General features: G+C 39.3%; 3 protein-coding genes across 5 annotated transcripts in view; 1 reads left to right on the top strand and 2 right to left on the bottom strand.

Annotated features, from left to right (window-relative positions):
* The window catches only part of LOC124408660 (pleckstrin homology domain-containing family G member 5-like), a 114,154-nt gene that overhangs the window by 49,207 nt on the left and 43,622 nt on the right, over nucleotides 1-21,325 (top strand). The window lies entirely within an intron of this gene.
* On the bottom strand, nucleotides 7,761-9,817 carry LOC124408689 (27 kDa hemolymph protein-like). The gene is made up of 4 exons (XM_046885817.1): nucleotides 9,645-9,817; nucleotides 8,963-9,424; nucleotides 8,145-8,307; nucleotides 7,761-8,044 (listed from the first exon to the last, which is right to left on the bottom strand). Exons 1-4 carry the CDS (start codon nucleotides 9,685-9,687, stop codon nucleotides 7,891-7,893), a joined length of 822 nt encoding a protein of 273 aa, XP_046741773.1. The 5' UTR covers nucleotides 9,688-9,817; the 3' UTR covers nucleotides 7,761-7,890.
* LOC124408688 lies at nucleotides 17,445-19,117 on the bottom strand. The gene is made up of 4 exons (XM_046885816.1): nucleotides 18,967-19,117; nucleotides 18,298-18,759; nucleotides 17,895-18,063; nucleotides 17,445-17,781 (listed from the first exon to the last, which is right to left on the bottom strand). The coding sequence occupies exons 1-4, from the start codon at nucleotides 19,004-19,006 to the stop codon at nucleotides 17,628-17,630; spliced, it is 825 nt and encodes a 274-aa protein (XP_046741772.1). The 5' UTR covers nucleotides 19,007-19,117; the 3' UTR covers nucleotides 17,445-17,627.

Here is a 21,325-nt window from a genome sequence, read left to right as displayed (position 1 = left end):
AATAACATTCGAAAATGTACTAAGAAATTAACGCTAGATTAAATGGTAAGAGTTACTGTCTCTCAGGACTCAATGTCGCATTGCTAAGGTACAATTTTTATTTTAGAACCTACTGTCACACATAATTAGACGATAGTTTTCTCGGCAAACACGACTGTGTTCACGCTGATTATAAAACTGCGTAAAAGACTGACTGAATGTTCAATTATCACCATATTGATCTTACAATTAGCTGTATAGGCAGTAGACTTTTACCTCAGCTACGTCTTATGTACCCATCATTATTTTAGTCGTAATTGCTTTGCTCTACTTCGTATTGTAAGACTCGGGTAAAGTTATTTCTAAAAGCCTGTTTAATCGCTGTGACATTCTGTTACAGTTGTTTCACTTCGAAGATTAGTCAACTCGACGCTTTTTTCGTCTTATAAATTCACACTGTTTTTTTTTTATCTTGTTATTTTATAAATGAATCCAATTTTTTACAGCTCTTATACCGAATTTTTTGATGATAGATTAAAGATGATCAGAAAGTAGTTTGCAAAATTTTTCTAGGATCTGTTCATCTCGGTTGTTTTTCCCGCAGAAAAAAGAAAACAGAAAAAGAAGAATTTTGATAAAAAAGAAATTTTCGACAGCAACGCATTTCGAATGAAAGAAAATTCATACGTGCAGCGGTCAATTTTTCACATACAATCCAGTTTTCATTCGAATAAGCTGAAACGTGGTGCGAGCTTATTAAGATTTTCTTTTTTTTTTTTTTTTAACAAGTCCGAGCTTTCGTTGGTATTAAATTTTAACGAGAAAAGTAAAGAAAAATTAGGAAAGACTGCAAATAAAGTAAGGAAGACAAAATGCGAGTGAGAAAGAGGGAGAAAAGTAACCGGAAAAACTTAACTCGATCGGCAACCTAAATGCGTATAAGCAGAGCTTTTACGTAATGAAAGAAGTAAGGATTAAACGGAAGTAAAGAAATGAAAAGAAAAACGCTGCGCATTATGAGAAAAAATTAAAATCCCCGAAACTAGAGGCTAATTAGTAACTTTCGGAACTTTTCTCTTGTAACCATCGCGACACGAAGTCGTTCTCGGGGTTGAATAAAATTTAATTCTTCACCCCTCCCCCCCATCGTGCCGGTTCGACTAATTGAGCCGAGTTGCAGCCCTTTCGTAGTTCCGTTCCATTGGAAAGCTGCCATATAACCCATATAATTCTATTCTACTCGGATACGTTACATCACGTTTCGGCTTTCCTCCAAGCAAAGCTCGGAAATCCAAGCCGAAAGCTCTTCCTGAAGAATAGAGCTTGCAGCTCGGTTGGCTTCTTCGACTTTCCGGCATTGTTCTCATGTCAGGGAACAAAAGTATAAGGCTAGAGACGAGTCTTTCGTCTTAGTGATAAATGCTATAGCTCTCACTCTCTCTCTCTCTTTTCTCTTTATTTCTTTCTCTTTCTTTTCGTTTCTCTTCAGCGGTCGACCACGCCAATGGAAATGTTAGCTTGGAACCGTCAGCCAGTCAACCGTCCAGAAACTTGCCCCTCGGATCAGTGACGAGCGTTAGAAGAGGAGGTTGATTTAATCGGGGATCAAAAAGGGCGACGAGCCTCGAAGTCGATTTGGTGCTTTGATGAAGCTCTGTGAAAAATTGAGGTTTAACGTAGCTTCATAAGGATTATGTTGAAAAAAAAAAAAACACGTAGATTTTCAACAATTTTTCTTTACGTGAACATATTAGGAGGATAAAGTTACTCCGTAATTGTAACTGTAGGTTAATTAATAATTAACGCCAAGTGTGTAAAATGAGACAAGGAATCTTGTTATTTATGCGGTGTGAAATAATAATCTTTTACTTGTGTTAGTAGAGTGCAGGATATTAGATCGAAAGAGATCAGGGCTTGAATTGCGAGATCTTGACGGCAACAATCTTGATTTGTTTTATGTACTGGAAAAACCTACGACAAGTGGAGTTAAGAGATTGTATCATTTCGTGGAATACGTCCTAGATGTCTATGACTATTACTTTTAAGGATTAACTGTAAGCCGAACCATTATTAGAAATATATTCGAATCTATTTTTTTTTCCTTTATACAAGAGTGAAACAATAAAAGAAATTATTACTACATTATATTAAGAGGACGAGGTCGGATTTTTACACAGAGGTTACACACAAGCCTTTGAGGAGTTTCAGTTTTTTTTTTTTTTTTACAGTTGAAAATATCTATTCCTAACAGACTTATTTATTATTGTTAGTACAAAAAATATATTCAACCGCGGTGTGATCCAACAGCATGGATCGAATCTTAAAATCAATTTGCCCGATTAACGGATGGTTTAAGAAAAAATTTATTCGTCGAAAGACAAAATTTTTTTTATAAGAGTTACCATTTCCCAAATTTTTCAATCCCTTACAAAGTGTCCAAACATAGAATAGAAAGTGTTACAATCAAGGATCTGTCCGAATTTCAAGTCAATCGGACGAATAAATTTTGAGTATCACTTTTCTAACCTAAAATTTTTATTTAAATATCTATTTTTTTTTTCTTTTTCTTTTTGCAAGTTTTTCCAGTAGACTGTACGTCCCATATATTTTTGAGGGAGTCAATTTATGACCGAATCCGGTATACAAATAGCCTAGATTACACCGAATTACAAAAAATTCATCATCACCCTTGCGTGGTAAGGTAGGTAACCTTTTTAACGATGGCGTCCCCCATAATTGAACCGAAAGCAAATCGTTCGATTTAATTTCGAGCCTCTTTTATCCAGCTGATTAGGTATAATAATAACAGCGGTTAAAATCCATCATATAACAAAAAGGAAAGACAAGGAACTTTTCCAATAATCGTTGATCGTTATGGTCTCTCACTTCGATTATTCAGTGAGTATCAAATGTTGGTAACTCCAGAAGGTTTTATCCCGGTGATACGAGACAATCATCATTTTTCAAGAGTCCCAAACCCGCTGCACCGGGTTTTTAACGACGATAGATAAATCTATCAAAAGTGTGCCTCACTCGTTGAATGGCCGGAGCACTCTGCTCGTGTAGAGGTGGAGGAAAAAGCGGAAGCACCAGCAGCTTGCACGAAGCACGCGATACTTCTGCAGCCCTGGATTCCCAGCCTGGGATGATTTCCATTACTTTTGCTCTGGTTGTACGCCCGAAGCGAACAAGGAAATAAGAAAAATGACGAGGAAAGATATAGAGGGACAAAAAACGATAAATCAAAAAATAAGATTTAAGAAAAACAGAGAAAAACAAAAAACAAAAAAAAAAAAAAAAATACGCGCGACGAGAGGAGACATTTTTCACTCACTGCTACCGTATGTATTGCACGTGGAATGTCTTTGGACATTTGCTTGACGATGAGTGGGAGGAACGAATATATATTATCGTTTACATGTGTTTACCGACTGAGCAAAGAATAAGAGTAAACTTTGCTCCACGATATGTCGTACGGAAATGTAACGTATCTGGATTCTATAGAAATAATATGTTTGTTTTTACTTTTCTTCCAACGGGCGGTAATGAGTCTTTTGATATATGAAGTGAATTCCTAACCACTGCATTGGCCGTTGTCTGCTAAAATTTAACATGCATGCGCTACAATTCGATAACGGCTGGTTGCCAGGGTGATCAATCGCCGTATATCTAACCTCAAAATTTTTTACAGTTATTGCTGACGTGCAGCAGTTGAGCTTAACGCCGATGATTGTGAATATTGTTTGAGGTTATAATCTGGCGATAGCTACTTAACTAAAATAATTGATGCATCGATTAATCAAGTCCAAAAAAATAATCGGACATGACTCAATTGGATCGGTAAAAATTAATCGATTGATCGATTAATCGAGTTTGAAAAACAATCGATTATACTCGATTAATCGGGACAAAAAAATAAACAGTTTAATCGAAAATCAATTATTTTTGGTCATTCTTAGGTTACATACATCGCGCGGAAACCGCCGTCTAAATTTATGACGGTTGGTCACCCTGGAAAACAGTTGCGCTCTCGTTGTAGCGCGTGCGCATTAAATTTCACCATACGACGAACTATCTAGTAGTTAGAAATTCACTTCATAACATCTGAATACATGTATGGAGATGATTACATTTCAAAACTTTTAATGGCAAATTGAAAATTAATACTTTTAATTATTCTAATTGCGCTGTAGTAGCATATTCAGTATTACCAAATTATCGTATTTCATAAGTTACGATGATCTTCCCAGACACGCATAAACGAAATTATAATAGTTTATAACAAACACGATCTCAGATATCCGTCTTATATTTCAAATTGCTTAAAAATGTTTTGAAAAATCTTGTTAATTCGTCTGATTTCACTCCACCTTCACTTGTTCTATGGATATGTGTTTCGAAATAAGAGTTTCACTCCAATTTCCGGTGCACCAGCAGTCGAGAATCGTCTGTGGGCGAAGAGTTCCTCTGCAATTTCCACGCTCTAAGTGCCGCTTGTTTTGGCTAATTATCAGGAGTGGTTAGAGCTGTTCGAATATCCGTGAAAGATTCTCGAGTAGCTCGCCACGAGTCTTTTAATTCAACTACCCCACCATAATCTTACCTACCTGCAATATCCACTCGGCAGACAAACTCCAGGCAAAGCAGACTCGCTATGAAACTGTTTCCCCGTGTTTCTGGAGGGTTTTCAGCCGCGCGAAATCGGATTAATGCATATAGGGCATTCCCTGGCAAAACCCTGGCTCTCACAAAGCCGGATCAAACTCTGTGAAATGCTTTTGTTAGTCGATAAAGGCAAGTAAGATTTTCGCTAAATTTTCCTTCGTATGAAATACACGCAATAATTGACAATTTGTGAAATTTGTATGAATTTTGAATTTATACAATATGAAAAAAAAAATACAGAGACAGTCTAAAAGTGATACAATTTTATTTGAGAACTCAGTTCCTATATTTCTTCTGCGTAATGTTACAGGTGCACAATTCACTTGAAACTGGAATGATTTTGCGAAAAAATTTTCAAATAGTTTTGGAGTAAAAAATTACAAAAATCCCGGACGGACTCTTATCGATTAACAAAAGTATTTCACGAAATTTCAGATCAGATTTGAGTGGATCAGAGATTTTGTGAGGTCAATTACCGACACATGGAATGCCCTGTATAGTAAAACGCAGGAAATTCTCTCCGTTTCAAAAATTATATGATGCCAGTTCATTCTGGCAGATTAAAGAAACAAAAAACATGAAGCAAAAATTGAAATTATAATTGCCAAGATTCGGCAGCTCCCGCTTCCCGTTTATTCAGAGATTACTCAACCAGCGACCCTTAATCCATTTATTCCAGTATACGGCGAGATTGAGCCGTGACGGCAGTTTTGCGATCGTCTCCTACTCCTTCTGCCTTTTCCGCTTGATATTATTTCGTTTTACGATACCGTAGAGGGAGGAAAATAAAACAGTAGGTAAAGGTGCATAAAAAAATCTCGACCATCAGGATGGGCCATGTTTTATGAGATTGAGTCCCGACAACAAACCTTTGCCAAGTTATTCAGGAATTTATGTAGGTAGCTTTGTCTACTTTTCGAGAGTTCCGAGTATAGCGATACATCAATTTTGTATATTCTGATCGTATAACCGCTGTTTATTTAGTAATTTTCTTATTTTTTTATTTTTATTTTCTTTTGTACTGTATAAATCAGATTGCTCTCGTTCTCCTTGCGATCTAATATTGATCAAAATCAACTCACTTAACGTTGCTCAATTTTTGATTCCCTGATTTTAATTATGCACGTTGCAATCGTCAATATAATCCGTATAAACTCTAAATCATCATCGATGCAATTCACGTTTACCGAATCGATTATTCAATTAAATTTGGATTCGCTCAACCAAGTCCGGTTTAAGTTGGTTTGAACTAATTTAATAAATTTGCTCCAAGCGATAGCCGAATCACGAACGAATCAGCCGAGAGTTGAATAAGCTTCGTACCTACGCGAAACTCGCTACTGATCTCAAAAACGCATCGTTCAAATAAAAATCTGAGTAATTAAACAATCGTGTCACATTTCGTATAATGCTGCAATTTTATTTCGTCTACTCGTGCAGCGATAAGAGAAATTTATTCTTTCTGCACGGCTAATTCATTGTTAAACTTTGCAAACTTTGGCCATCAAATTCGTGACCGAATGGTTTTTAGCTAATAACGGGTTTATTGGTGAGAAAGAAGAAGCTACGACAGCAGAAAAACTGTTTCACAAATCTAACCACTCCGTCCCGCTGTCGCGAGGATCGCGGCTAACCGAAAACCGATATTTCGTTTATTCGGAGCCATATTTCGCGCAACGGCTCGCGAATTATTGTTGGAAACACGTTTAGGCAGCTGCGATGTATCGATACGCGAGTTTTGTCGCGGCTTTATTCGGTCGGATTCTCCAGCTAACGCGATGCACCGAGGAATTCGTACAACCGCAGGTGCATTAGAAGCACTTGAATTCGCCTCGAAACCGGATGTGTCGACGGATCTGCAGAGCAGATGACGGTCTGAATTATTTGTCGGCTTCCGGTACATTACCCCTGTCTCTCTCACTCTCTCTCCTCTCCTTGAGGATCCACACTCGATCGACGGATCTACTCTATCTTGTTTCTCAAAAGTTTCCCGGGGATTTATTTACCCGCTGTTTTGTTTTATAGATCTCGAATTGTATTCTCACTACCGCAAAATTTGGCCATCACAAGAAAGCTACTATTTAAAAATACTTGGTATATTTATGTCAAGACATTCTCTGTACACGAATATTCACGCTTATAAGAAATGTGTCGCGTTTAGTCGTTTGTTCCTCGCCAACCATTTTTCTTCGACTGCACTTCATTCGCACGCCATATACGTGTACCTACTTGCCTTTATCATGTTTTACATGTTTCCACTCTCGTTTTTTTCTGTATCCCACATCGGTCTGCGAGACGGTGAATATATAGTCACCGAAGCGAGGCTTTCCCGAGGGTATTAAAGATCGACCCTCCAGTGATTTGCGGGTCTTTGATCCCCGCCCTTCGAAAGGTACATGTACCTACTCGTAAATATATGTATTCCAAGAAACACAAAAAAGGCGGCAAAATGCGGGTACCGATTTCAAGTCTGCGGGGATCGTCTCACGAGGGTTAGAAATTCAAACTTTAGCCGTTCAGCAGAATCAGATTCCGAAGGTGAGTCTGCGACTGGATGTGCAGAGAATTTTCCGCGGAATCAAAAAGCGCAAGACATTCACATCAGGCGATTCGCAGAGTGCATTTCATGCGAACTCGAGTAACGTCTGCCTCACGACCCCGTTGAGGCCTTCATCGATTATCTTATCTGTATTTTGTGTTCGATTTTTATCGGAAGTTGTTGGTACAGTCTGAAATTTTCTTTACCTTACATGTACCTATTCACGGTATCGTGCTGATTTTGATTTTACTTTTTTGACTGAATGTGAAATGAAAAAGGCCCCTGGATTTACGGATTATTTTACAATGCGAGATATGAGCCCTTCGTCGTGAACTATAACAAGGAATTCAAATAACGAAATTCCATTGAAGAGACACGTCGCGTCGGTTTCAACTTCTTGCTCTCGTTTGGGTGATTCTTGCTTGCTTGGCCGTAACGCGCCTCCTGCTCTTCGTCTCAAAATGATGGAGGGATTTCTCACGGAAAGAGGCATATCAAATAAAGATTTCCAGAAAATACTTTATATTTACCATACATTGGCCCCAGAGGACCTGTCGTATGTACATACATATAGTATTCCACGAGATTCCAAGCTCATAAAAAAATATCACTCGACGTGTCCTGGATACTGTACTAAAACTACATCGAAAGCCTTGCGAAATAGTGAAGGTCTCACCTTCCTCCTAGCCTCCGCAGTCCTCTTGTTTTCAGGCCGCAGAAGGTTCCTGCGCTTTGAGTATGTTGTCACAGCCTGCTGCTTTTTCGATAGCATCAAATGTGGAATACACCAAATTTGAAGGTTCCGATTGCTCGCATCCACTCAATCTTTCGACCCCGCAGGTTTTGACTCTCCGAATTTTCCTGTCGGCCAATTCATAATCGATTATATTTCAGCAAAATTTTCACTGCAGTACGTGCTGTGTATAGTATAACGGCACGAATTTTTTCATGTTCCACTAACCTGCAATCGTTCACACTTGGGTAAGATGGTTCATAAGACCATGGCGCTCCAGCGATCCGGGCGTAAGTGGTGACGGTTGAATTATTGTGGTACGACTCTCTCAGGGAACATTTTGTCCGAGCATTTCTAATGCTACACTCTAAGCCATGGGCCCTGTAAAATGCTGGGAAAACACAGAGAGCAAAACTTTATACAAATTTTCAACGCGTTAAATAATTCGAAAACGTTCGAGCCCGATAGATTCGTGTAATCGTTTTTCGCCTTCAAAATGTTATATGTAAGCCTCCGGTTGCGCACCTTCAAGATTGATTTTGCATCTAGACGGCTGAATTTCACCAAGTCCTAGCTTCGGATCCAACCAAGAAGTGGTATTTTTTATTATTCTTTTCTTTTCAAAACGGTTGCAGAGTCCGTTTACTTTAGTCATTACTGGTATACTTTATAGCGAGTAGTCAAGTTTTGTAAATACGTGCGTATGTGCACTTATTCACAGGATGTTTGCCCCTTACGAGAGTCAGCAATGCGTGTTCAATTGCTATGTGAAAGTGAAGTCACTTTGAGGACTGATGACTCGTTGAACTTTATTCCAAGACTTATAATCGGCTGATGAAAGGAAAAGAAATTATGCCACGCAAATGAGCAAGGGAAAAATCGAGTACAACTTTGTCTTTAGAACGAACGTTCAGGAGCTATTCAGTTCATTCTTATAGATGCAGAAATTATAAAGGCAATTTCACAAATTTACCAGTCGATGAAGATGCTTTGCGAGTAGTTTGCGAGAAAAATAATCCACACGTATGTGCAGTGGATAAACTTACAAAGGAGGTTACTTCCGTTGTTCCCGCAGACGAAATCCACAGCTGCGATTCTCATATTGTACATGACGTCTCCAGTCGCGCGTTCCCCTTCGTCCAGGCAAGGTCTGACTGAATCTAGAGCTGGCTTAGTCCAGTTCATCACAGTCTTAACCGTGTTACAAAGTTTAGGGATCTGTTCCTGCTCGTTCCATGATTCGAAATTGACCGTCGGAGTCTGATTCACAGTGTCGTTGATCACAGCACGTATCGAATTTCGCAGGCTCTGCAAGCTTTTCTCAGCATCGTCGTACGCCGTGGGTCCACCATTCTTTGTGCACTTGTCGATCACGGCTTGCTTAACAGTCGCATCCTCCCTATCCAAGTCATCAAAAAGACTCTCTCTCAGTATGGTGATCCACAGTTCCAAAATTAACTGTGGATTTGATGGAATTTTTTTTTCGGTAGAATCGGAACATGAGATCCCTGTACATAGGAACGAAAGAGTTTATTTTACTAGCTAGTAACAAATCACGAAGTGCTGATAGCTGACAGAAATGGAATTCAATAGATTATATGTTAGAATAGTCAGTCACTTGATCCTGAAATAGTCAAAACTCTATCGCAAAGTTATATCGAAGTTGAAGCTTAATTCGATTGGGTTCTCTTTACTGGTCTAAACGTTTAGTTTGACAAGTTGGCTTACCAGCAATCAGCTGAACGACTACAAATGCAAAGAGAATCTTCATTATGACACGAGAACTCAGACTCCTGACTTTCGCCTCACGAATTCAGACCGCAACTCACGTCCTTACGAATCTCAGTAACCAAGATCAATTTCTTCTTTCGTCGAACAGTAGTCAACAACTAACTTTGAATTGAAGAGTGACCAGCTTTTATACATACACACTGATCCAAATGTACGCAGGGGTCGAGGTCTCGAAACCTGTCGGCTAGCAATTTTAACAAATGTCCACCCTTATCTTGACTTGTGCGATTTTTAATGTACATTGCGTCGTATCAACATCAAAGTTGATGCTCGTTTGATCTCTTGCATCATCATCCGATGTGGCCAAAGTTCTTACTCATTTATTCGAATCAAAATATTTTCTCTCTTATCGCTCCGCCGTTTCTCCGAATACTGATTTGAAGAGAGCACGAACGGATGGAGTGAAATCAGCAACCAGGGTCAGTAGTGCGCGTTTTACGAGACGTCACACTCATGGATTGCAAATGAAACAAACGTGGAATCGCGTCACTCCACAACATTCCGCACGAAATGAAAACACCCGTGTTTTGATTAAGGTATGAATTGTCGCTTCGAGACTTCGATGCTGATCACAAACTTGAGTGATTGAATTCGATTGTTTCCCCAGGTAAAGTTCTGAACAATGCTCGGTCGAAAATTTTGATGTACATTGCGTCGTATCATCAGCAAAGTTGATGCTCGTTTGATCTCTTACATCATCATCCGATGTGGCCAAAGTTCTTACTCATTTATGCGAATCGAAATATTTTCTCTCTTATCGCTCCGCCGTTTCTCCAAATACTGATTTGAAGGGAACATGAACGGATGGAGTGAAAGCTTCGTGGGCTTTCTAAATCACTGCCAGTGAAAGATCTTGCCACGTAAGAACTCACGTCCCTAGCAATTTCCTACAATTGAAAGGAAAAGCGCAGTTGCGATTCAGTCGATAAAAAATATCTTGCGTTTTTTATGTTGGTAGTTTTCATCTTTACAGCTAAACGCCTTCGTTTTCGGGTGAAACTTATCTACAGTATGAAAAGGTTCGTAAAAACGAATTACGTCAAAATTCTGGATTGAGCTTTTCCACTTTATTTTCTCTAGTGTAGTGTTTCAATCAATCGTCAGTCCATAATGTGCAGATCCGAAGTTACCGGAATCGTCGAATGTTTAAAGGCAATTTTCGATTGACAGTGTACATTGATCACGGATATTTTTTCAGATCATTCCATGTTATTGTACAAATTCCAAGGAATGAAAAAGTCGAGATTGATAAGTAACTCGGTTCATGCCCACTTATCAGCTTGGAGGTGACCCAAGTCGACAACATTGTGCGAGAGAGTTACTTTATAAAAAACACTTCACCCATTAAAAAATACATACTGCTGACGGCCGACATAAGCACCAACAAATGTAAACTTTTCAAGCTTAGCGATCTTTCTCGAGAGGAATTACTAAGAGTAATTACCGTTATCTTCGATACCTGTTGTTGTACAATTTTTTGTACAACTTACTGAACATTCATAGAAGAATTTCAGAACACAATTGTCATTTTTAGCATTAACATAATCACGTTTCAAGTTAATTATACTTTTTTGCAACAATTTGAATATTAAAAATCTTTGAAATGACTGAAACGCATATCTTCCTCGAATGGCGTGTGTATAAAAAACTGCAAATATGTTTTTCAATGAGTGTTGCCTGCCACGTTAGTGTAATCAAATATTACACCGAATTCCACTTGGAGGAAACGGAGGTCATACTTTTCGTCGATTTTACTGTTCGAAAAAGATCAGAGCATCGGTTTTTTTTTATCGCTTCATTTCGACGTTCTGAAAAAAAAAACACATTAAAAATCGGGAACGAGATCGCGTTCGCGTTAATAAATATTCAAGTTCAATGTTCAACAAATTCGGATTTTTGCGAATATCTCGCTTCCTACGGCTCGAAGACCAATTCTAAATCAGATCGAATAGAGCGACAAATGTCCATAGAGGGTGAGTAGTGTCCGTTTCCGCACCATCTTCGAGGTAGGATTCAAGAAACGTTTTTTTATATGGTTCCCCCAGTAGGCCTAATCCACATTAATGCGTGAGGCTACATTGACGACCGAAAAAATAACCGATTTAGAATTTCTTTTCCGAGCTATAGGAAGCGAGATATTCGCAAAAATCTGAATTTGTTGACCTTTGAGCTTGAATATTTAGTATCGCGAATAAGATCTCGTTCTTGATTTGCAGTATGTTTTTCAGAATATCAAAATGAAGCGATCAGAAAAAAAAATCGAAGCTGCAATTTTTTTCGAACTGAAACCGTATTTATGTCTAAAATTCCTGGGCTATCCGTGTATCGAAAGTAAATGAATGATTGCCGTGTCGGAAACGCGGGAGATGAGTGTCGATCAAATTGACGAGAGATTTCATTGGGGAGAGATTCGCGGGGTTGCCAAATAACTCGCCATCCGGAGTTCGTCCTCTCGCAATCATTACATCACAGACATCTCGAGTACCAAACTAGTACGGTACAATGTTTGTATGGCATGGAAATGGCAGGGGCCGATGGAACTCCAAAGCCTGACACGTCTCCGCTTATCCTCGCAATTCATCGCCGTACGCCCACGCCATTCATTGAAAAAAATTCTTAAATCCACACTCTCATCATCCATTATTCCTCAACATTCATTTCGAGATCGGACAAGATGCAGGGAAGTCATTTCTATGGGACGTGAACATGAGTATCGAAAAAACAGAACCGAATGCGATTTTTGAACAGGAAATCGGTACATTTATTAATGTTTTTACGTCAAACATTTGCATCAGAATATTCACAATAAAGTAATTAGATTCAGAAGATTCACCGAGGAATTCGTACAACAGCAGGTGCATTAGAAGCACTTGAATTCGCCTCGAAACCGGATGTGTCGACGGATCTGCAGAGCAGATGACGGTCTGAATTATTTGTCGGCTTCCGGTACATAACCCCTGTCTCTCTCACTCACTCTCCTCTCCTTGAGGATCCACACTCGATCGACGGATCTGCTCTATCTTGTTTCTTAAAAGTTACCCGGGGATTTATTTACCTGCCCCTTAATCTAGAATAAGCGACTTACAATCGCCTCCAATATTGTAGTTTTGAAATTATACTCTGTTTGAAGGGTGTTATATTTTCGTGCTCATATCTATTCACTTATTTTACATCTTGGACCTAGTTTTTTGATTCGAATTTAAAATACTTGCAAATTTCCTGCAGAGGTCATATTCAAATGTACCGAAATGAAATTTTTTATTCCGTAGGTCCCAAAGTGGATTTCTTCTACCAAGATTAGGTCATCCGAATTCAAATCTACTCTTTGAAAATACTTGAGAAACATTTATGTCGAGACATTTTCCATGCACGTTTATACACGATCCGCACGGATCACTTTTCTCACTCTGTACTTCAATTCGTACGCGATATTTCCATATTAGCCTGCGTCATGTTTTGTACGGTTTCATTCTCGTTTTTTTTCTGCAACACACATCGGCCTACGAGACGATGAATACATGTTCACCGAAGCAAGGCTTTCCAAGGGGTGTGAAAAATCTACCCTCCTTTGATTCACGAGTTCTTGATCCACGTGCTTTGAACGGTATATTCGCCATGGGATGCAAAAAAGGCGGGAAAAAGCGGGTACCAATTTCTATCATACGCAGATCGTCTAGCCAGGGTTGAAAACTCGAGCCTTAGGTATTCAGCAAGCTCAGATTCCGAAGTAGAATCTGCGGCTGGACGTGACTAGAATTTTTCGTATCCTTTGGAGAAGCAAAATATTCAACCAACTCAACCGACATCTGCTCTGCAGTTTCGACCTTTCCGATTTCTGCATCGATGTTTTCATAACCTACTTCAGGGTTAAATAAAGACTCTCGATTCAAATAAAAATTCACAATTTGTAGCTCTGATGAATAAGTTTTTGAACTGCGTTAAAAACTAAGCTAAAAGTCATTACTTGGCTCTTTCTTTAGGACCAATTCCGTTTTGTCGGTTCACATACTTGTATTGTCAGGAATCTTTGTAGTTGGTGATCAGAATTTTCATTTAAAACTTATTAAAAAATGTATTTTGGTTAAAGTAAAACAAGCATTCAAAACTCGATGCCAATGTTAATTTTCGTTTTAATGTCTTCAAGTATTTGCTTAAATGGTCTCGAATGTCTTCCTTCATGAAATCATCCATCTTCCATCGTTCTCGAGTGGCCATCTTCAATTGCCAGCTTTCGGACTTCGAAGTAAAGCCAACTTTCACATTTGGCATGCCTGTATCAAATTCGAATTCTTTCTCTCTCGTGCTTCGAGTACATTTTTATTCACAGCCTGTTGCTTCTTCGAAGATATTAAGCACGAAATGCACCAACCATCTCAATGACGGTAATGACATTTGAATTATTGTTGCACGAGAAATGTCAAGTACAGTTTTGCAGCATTTTGGGTTCACCCATCATGCACCCAAAGCCACAAATTGAAATGTCTCGTAAAATTTTCAAACCATCTGACTCGTGACACTTACAGTTTTTACTTACTTACACGAAATAAAATATTTCTCTTCTCATCGTTCCTGCACTTCTCCAAATGTGTTATACAAACCCAATGGAATCAGTAGCGAATATCGAGAATGTGAGTTTTATAACACGTCACACTTGTCGATAGGAAATGAAACGCAAACACAGAGTCTCAACACTTACGAGCTGGGTTACATTCCACTCAAGTTTCACCGTCAGACTTACGATCCTGATCACAAACTTGGATGATTGATTTCAAATTTTTTTAGGTTTCATCAATGTGACGAATACCACATTGATAAGAAAGGTTCCCGAAGCTCACCCCAGGGTGACATTTCACATTATTTATTCCATACAATCATACTTCGATCAATGTTTCATCAATTTTATGCTGTGCTATAGTAATCGTCGAGTAAAGCCTCGCAAGGTTGCTTGATCCCATGATCTTGATTACTTCAAGTTCTTCCAGGTAACTTGGCTTTCTGTGGCCAGTTACGCCGCCGTTGCTAGTAACTTATCGCAGCCAGTTTCTGTTTTCATGAAATTGAGAACATCGTTCGCCACCTCGAAAGGCGCCGTTTTCTTGCACGTTTTCAATTGTTCGAGAATGCAGTTCCTGAATATCTCGAACCTTCTGTTGAATCAATAACACGTAATTTAATAATTACTTTACCGTTGAAGCACGACTACGAAAATCCGTGTAGTCCAAGTTTTCTACAATTTCCAAAAATCCAATTTATCACAAACCTGCATTGTTCCAAGTTTGGACCAGATGCTGAATAACTCCAAGGTGTGCCAATTTCATCAACAGTATCAACGGCAGCTGGTTCAACGAGACTGGAATATCCTTCGGCACAAGTCATTACGGCTGTAATTTTTTCCATCAAACACACAACTCCATGCGCTCTCCAAAATGCTGTGAAAAATACAAAACACTGTAAATATCTAAGTATGGATGAATCGTTTAAATTCATTATATTCAATCATCCTGCCTTGGTAGATCGGTAGTCAATCCAAAGTGAATAAATATGTAAAAGCTTCTATGAAGCATAAATGATATAAGAATATTTCGGTCTTATCTCATCTCTACACGAGTGTTTCCCCCCCTTTTTGCAATAGACATTAAACATACTCACACAAGGCACGACTTCCATTATTCTCGCATACATGATTCAAAATATTCATTGTATAATTATGACCCGTGTAAGCCTTCTGCTGTTCCTCTTGCGTCAAACAACGTTTAACAGGTTCGAATGCCCGAGTGGCCAAGTCGTTCAGAGTTTGGCTCATTCGACAAATCTTGGCGAATTGTCTCCTTGGCTTCAACCGTTGTTCAGTGCGCGGTATGGATTCTCGTATCGCTTTGGTCATCATGGAATTCACGGAGTTTTTTAAGCTTTCCAGGCTTGCGATGGCATCGCTGTGTGCGGTGTACCCGCCATTCGTCTCACACTTTCGTATTACAATTGGGTTGTACGCGTTCTGGCCGTAATTTAGGATGTCTTGCGATATTGATCTCATGATGTTATTCAAGTAAAACGGCATAATGTCTTTTGGACCCATTCGAGTGTTTGCTACAGCCGAGTTGTAGCTCAGGATTCCTGTTACAGAAAATGGTGTTCGTGAAAACAAAAAGTAAAGAATTATCTGTCAGATCACCGAACCATTTCATGACTTGAAATTGAAATCTCACGCGAAGGAAGCTCGTGCAGTTTTTCAACTATTTGATCGTATATATTGATGAATAAGTTGGAGGAAGCTTGGTTGAATCGAATAACTCACCAATAGCCAAAACCAATACCAATGCAGCCGGGAACTTCATTTTGGAGAAAATATGTGAATATATTTATAGTTCACGTAATTGGATGTGGCGATTTTGATCACTGTGTTCACGCTTTACTTTATCGTCGGTCAAACTCCAGTGGATGAATAACTCTGAATTCAATAGTGACTCGGGATTTTATGTATTTTCGTTTATCATCGAGCAAGTGAACCGGGTCTCTGATAGCGACAGAAGGGGCCTATGATGAAATATAATTTAACTATAGAAATACACGCTACTGATAGCTGATCCAGCAGTTGCCAACCGGCGAAAAAACCTTTAAGCATATTAGTATTGTAAGATCAAGAAAATATTACGAATGGCTCGGTGTTATTGAACGCAAAACGTGATCACGTGGCATCTCGATTGACGCTTTACTTCACCTTGGAATAATTCTTGGATTATTACAATATGCATTATAGGCAATTGAAGGGAACTAAATTATTAAACAGCAATACAAAAACAATTGTACATACTGTTGGAAATAGTTATTCATTTATTTAATGAAATCAATTTTTTACTTATAAAATTGACAATATAAACTAAAATTACTCCCTTACTCAGTGAAGGTCAACAAACTAGACCCGATAGTTTATTATTATCCGGAAGATACGATACACAGTATGCGATAAACATGAAATTCAAGTAAAATTATGATAAAGGAAAACGAAAACGAATAAATGAGGATCTCAGACAGTATCGTTTAAATATATAGGAAATTGTTAAGCGTTTGAAAGGAGATATATACAATTTATTATTACATTTCGAAAGAAGTTCGATTGTATCTCTTGAATGTGAGTTTTTTATTTCATCGAATCACGTGATTTTCTATGACCTCGGGGGAAAAGATCCATAAGACCCGTTCGGCTAACTTCGTGATCGGTGGCGCATTTTATCCTGGACGAAAGGGGGTCACACTTTCGATAAATTTTGCTGGTCGAATGAACCACAGTGCAGACGGCCATCCGTGTATCGAGAGCGGATGAATGATTGCCGTGTCGGAATACGCGGGAGATGAGTGTCGATCAAATCGACGAGAGATTTCGTTGGCGAGAGATTCGCGGAGTTACCAAATAACTCGCCATCCGGAGTTCGTCTTCTCGCAATCATTACATCACAGACATCTCGAGTACCAAACTAGTACGGTACAATGTTTGTATGGCATGGAAATGGCAGGGGCCGATGGAACTCCAAAGCCTGACACGTCTCCGCTTATCCTCGCAATTCATCGCCGTACGCCCACGCCATTCATTGAAAAAAATTCTTAAATCCACACTCTCATCATCCATTATTCCTCAACATTCATTTCGAGATCGAACAAGATGCAGGGAAGTCATTTTTATGGGACGTGAACATGAGTATTGAAAAAACAGAACCGAATGCGATTTTTGAACAGGAAATCGGTACATTTATTATTGTTTTTACGTCAAACATTTGCATTAGAATATTCACAATAAAGTGATTGGGCAGAGTATGAAATATTAGGCCCAAGAACTCGGTCAGTCCCACACGATTATATCACATCCTGGTTACTGTCGAAATCACTAATTAGATTGTCACTACCAGCGTTTCCAACCCCAATGGCTTACGCAGTTGCCGATGTCTTCGCTTTCGGTAAGTTCTTGCAACCTATTGTTTCTTCATAATGATTGACGAAGTCGCTAGCAACTTTGTAAGTCGTTGGCTGCTCGCAACTTTGCAACTGCTCGAGAACGCAGGTAAAAAACGAATCGATGCGCCTGTTGAATGAATAATATGAAATTCCATAATTCCACGATGAAATTATTACTGAATATACCAGATATTGTGTGGTGGAAAATTGACAGTTCGACAGTATCTAAATGCTACTCACCTGCATATTTCCACGTTATAACTTGATGGAACAATCCACGGTAGGTTAAACCTATCGACAGCTGTATGGTTGTCAGACGGTATATGGACAGGGCGAGCTACTCGATTACAATTTTCCATAGCCCTGCTCTTCTTCATTGCACACTCAACGCCATGATCCCTCCAAAATGCTGCAACAAAATACAAAATGTTGTGTAGATTTTGCTATAGATGAATCGATCTCGTAACACTCAATTGAGTATTCTTTCCACGATTTCTTATTCCAATGTGAGAATCGACAGTAGAACGGAAAAGATCCGCCATTAAAGTGTTAATATACCCGATTATAGTATATTTTGTGAGGTGAAGTTATTGTAGTCTTTGTCGAAATTTTATTGTGTATTGTTGATATTGAATTTACTTACAAAGTAAACGACTTCCGTTGTTTTTGCATATATAATTCGTCGTAGAAATCGTCATGTTAACTAATGTACCGGCGCTATGTTGTTCTTTTTGTGTCAAACAAGGCTTGCTTGATTCCAGCAACAGGTTGACTAAGGTGTTCGTAGTTTGGCTGAAGCTACAAATCTTAGCGAATTCATCCCGATCGTTTAGTGGTTGCAAAAAATTTAGTCTAGCACTCTTTATTGTGTCGTTTGCTATTAACTCTAGAGAGTTCCGAAAGTCTTCCAGGGCTGCAGTGGCATTGCTGAATGCGAAGGGTCCACCATGTTTCTCACACCTTTCCCTCGCGGCTTGTCTTGCACTTTCATCCTTGAAAAATGAGTCGTCTTTAAGTCGAAGCCTCAATCGACTTGCAAAGGATGGCAAAAAGGTCCGCAAGTCGATTTCAGATCGTGTTTGAGCCATGCTGGAGGTTACAGTTCCTGTCGAGAAAAAAAGCCGTTTACTCGAACTACAAATACAGAGAGTAACTATTAATTGATTTGAATAGATAATCTCCCCAGATGGCGAATCATTCCTGGGGCTCAAGATTAGAATCTGCCGACGAAATTCCACCGGTTGTTTAAACTATTTTGAGACTTCTTGAAAGGATCAATCGTATGGGAATTCATACGGTTAAGGTCACTTACCAACAGCAAAAATATACATCAGGGTGGTGAGAATCTTCATTTTGACAAAATTGGTCAAGGTGTTCAGCACTGCGGTCCAGTAAATTAAGGGGAGCGATTGGCGCAGTTGAGTCAATTCGACGTGCGTCCTGCTCTTTCTTGTTATTCAAACTGCAGTGCATGAGTGATTATGAATTCAGCAGCAGTCGATTATTATACATATGTTGCTGTTTATCACCGAGCAAGTGATCCGACACCGTAGGTCGATGATATTTGAACTTGTTAACGGAAAACAACCCTGTTATCGAATTTCATGCTACTGAGAACTGACGCAATCGCCTGAAAATGATAAAGCTTCGGTTGTGACGAATTCGTGGAAGAGGGTAATAATCGGGATACCATTTTTTTGCTCATCTCTTCGACCTTGTTACGATTTTGCGAATTGAGATGTTTTTGGTTCCGACCATTAACCGCGGTAATCGTCAAATTCTTCTAGTCATCCGGATATCAACGTGAATGAAGGTAAATAACAGTGGAGGTCTCCTTGAAAACAATCCGTGAGACGTTTTCGGTTCACCTGTTGATCGGTGGCTGATTTAACCCAGGACGAAATGAAGGTCCTAGTTCTCGTGAACTTTGCTGGGAAAGTCTGGAGCAGTGAATTTGGCAATTCGATCTTCAAGAGAGAATGAATGATTGTGGTATCGGAATACGCGGGAGAAAATGGTCGATAAAATTGACGAGAGATTTTGTTGGGGAGTGATTTGCGAGGTCCTAGTACTTCTAGTACCAAACTGGTACGGTGTAATGTTTGTATTGCATGAAAATGACAGGTGCCGATGAAACTCCCGAACCTGATGCATTTCCGCTTATTCATCGCCTTACGCCCCGCGCTATTTACTACAAAAAGAAATTTCAACGCCACACTTTTATCGCCCAACGTTACTTAAAATCCACTTTTCGATACGGGTATTCATAGAGAGCCTGGTAACGTGGACGAGACCATGTAACAGACCATCTGATACCCACCAGAGCAATAAAGTTCATGCCATTCACGTTTCTGGTGTGCGGCGAATGTTTCGGACAAATATTTATGGCAATGATGGCCTCGTCAGGAGTGGAAAATTTTCTGTAAACAGTGAATTGTGCCCTTCTTCTTTATTGATATACTGATCATGTGTTTGCCAGTTCGTACCTACCCAACTGACTGAACATATCTCTGTGTGAGTCAACATTGTCGCGATATTGAGGAAGATGCAGGCAAGTCATTTTCATGGGACGTGAATATGAGTATCGAATACACAGAACAGAATGCGATTTTTGAACAGGAAATCGGTACATTTATTATCGTTTTCGCGTCAAACAGCTGCATTAGAATATTCACAATAAAGTAATTCGGCAAAGTTTGACTGCCAGGACTAAAATGAAGCGACGAAAACCATAAGACAGGATAAATCCGTACTTTGAGGCCCGAGAACTCGGTCATGCATGACAGATGGAAAAAAGTTTTCACAGAGAACGATCGTGCTTTCAGCATCTATTCCAACTTTCTGGATAATTTCTGATTCCCTTAAAATTTACCAATTCTGTTATTTTATCGGCTGTGTCGTCGCGTAGACAGTTAATGTTCTGCGGCAGTTCATCACCGTGTGCCTGTAGTTGGTTGAATGAATCGAACTATCCGGTATGATGTCACTCGGCGGTGATGAAACACACATTTTGAGCCCAGTCCCACGAGATTTGATGGTGAAATGACGAAATGGCAGCTGATCTGGTTTTCGACTACAAAGAACACCGAAATCTCATTTTGGCGACATTTGTTACCGACCTTCCATGCATGCCGGTAATTTTTTACTGACATCAGACGCATACATTACCGGCATACGCGTAATGTCGGTAAAAAATGTCGCCAAAATGAGATTTTGGTGTATTTCGTAATCGAAAACCAGATCAGCTGCCATTTCGTCATTTCACCATCAAATCTCGTGGGACTGGACTCAAAATGTGTGTTTCATCACCGCCGAGTGACATCATACCCGATAGTTCGATCTATTCAGTGCAACTGTGAAAATTTGGCCAATTTCAATGGATGGTAACCAATCTGTAATTTTTTTTTCCAAATTTTGAAAAAGTCAAAAGATGCTCCACTTTTTCCAAAATAAGGCATTAACTGCCCAAGTTTCACTCTGATCGCTTGAGCGGTATGGGAGTTTTACTTCCCCGCATTTTCGAGGTGTACAACGCTTCTTTATAAGCACCTTAAGTCGAGCGAATGACCATTCCAACTGCAATAAATTGAGTTAGAAATCAAGTCTCTGACTTGTAGTGATTTCTTCACCTTTTCTTGTTCTTGGATCTTACCTGATTTTGTCCGATAAAT

This window comes from Diprion similis, chromosome 8 (genome assembly GCF_021155765.1).
Source record: "Diprion similis isolate iyDipSimi1 chromosome 8, iyDipSimi1.1, whole genome shotgun sequence".
Taxonomy (NCBI): Eukaryota; Metazoa; Arthropoda; class Insecta; order Hymenoptera; family Diprionidae; genus Diprion; species Diprion similis.
This window is presented reverse-complemented; position numbering and strand designations above follow the sequence as displayed.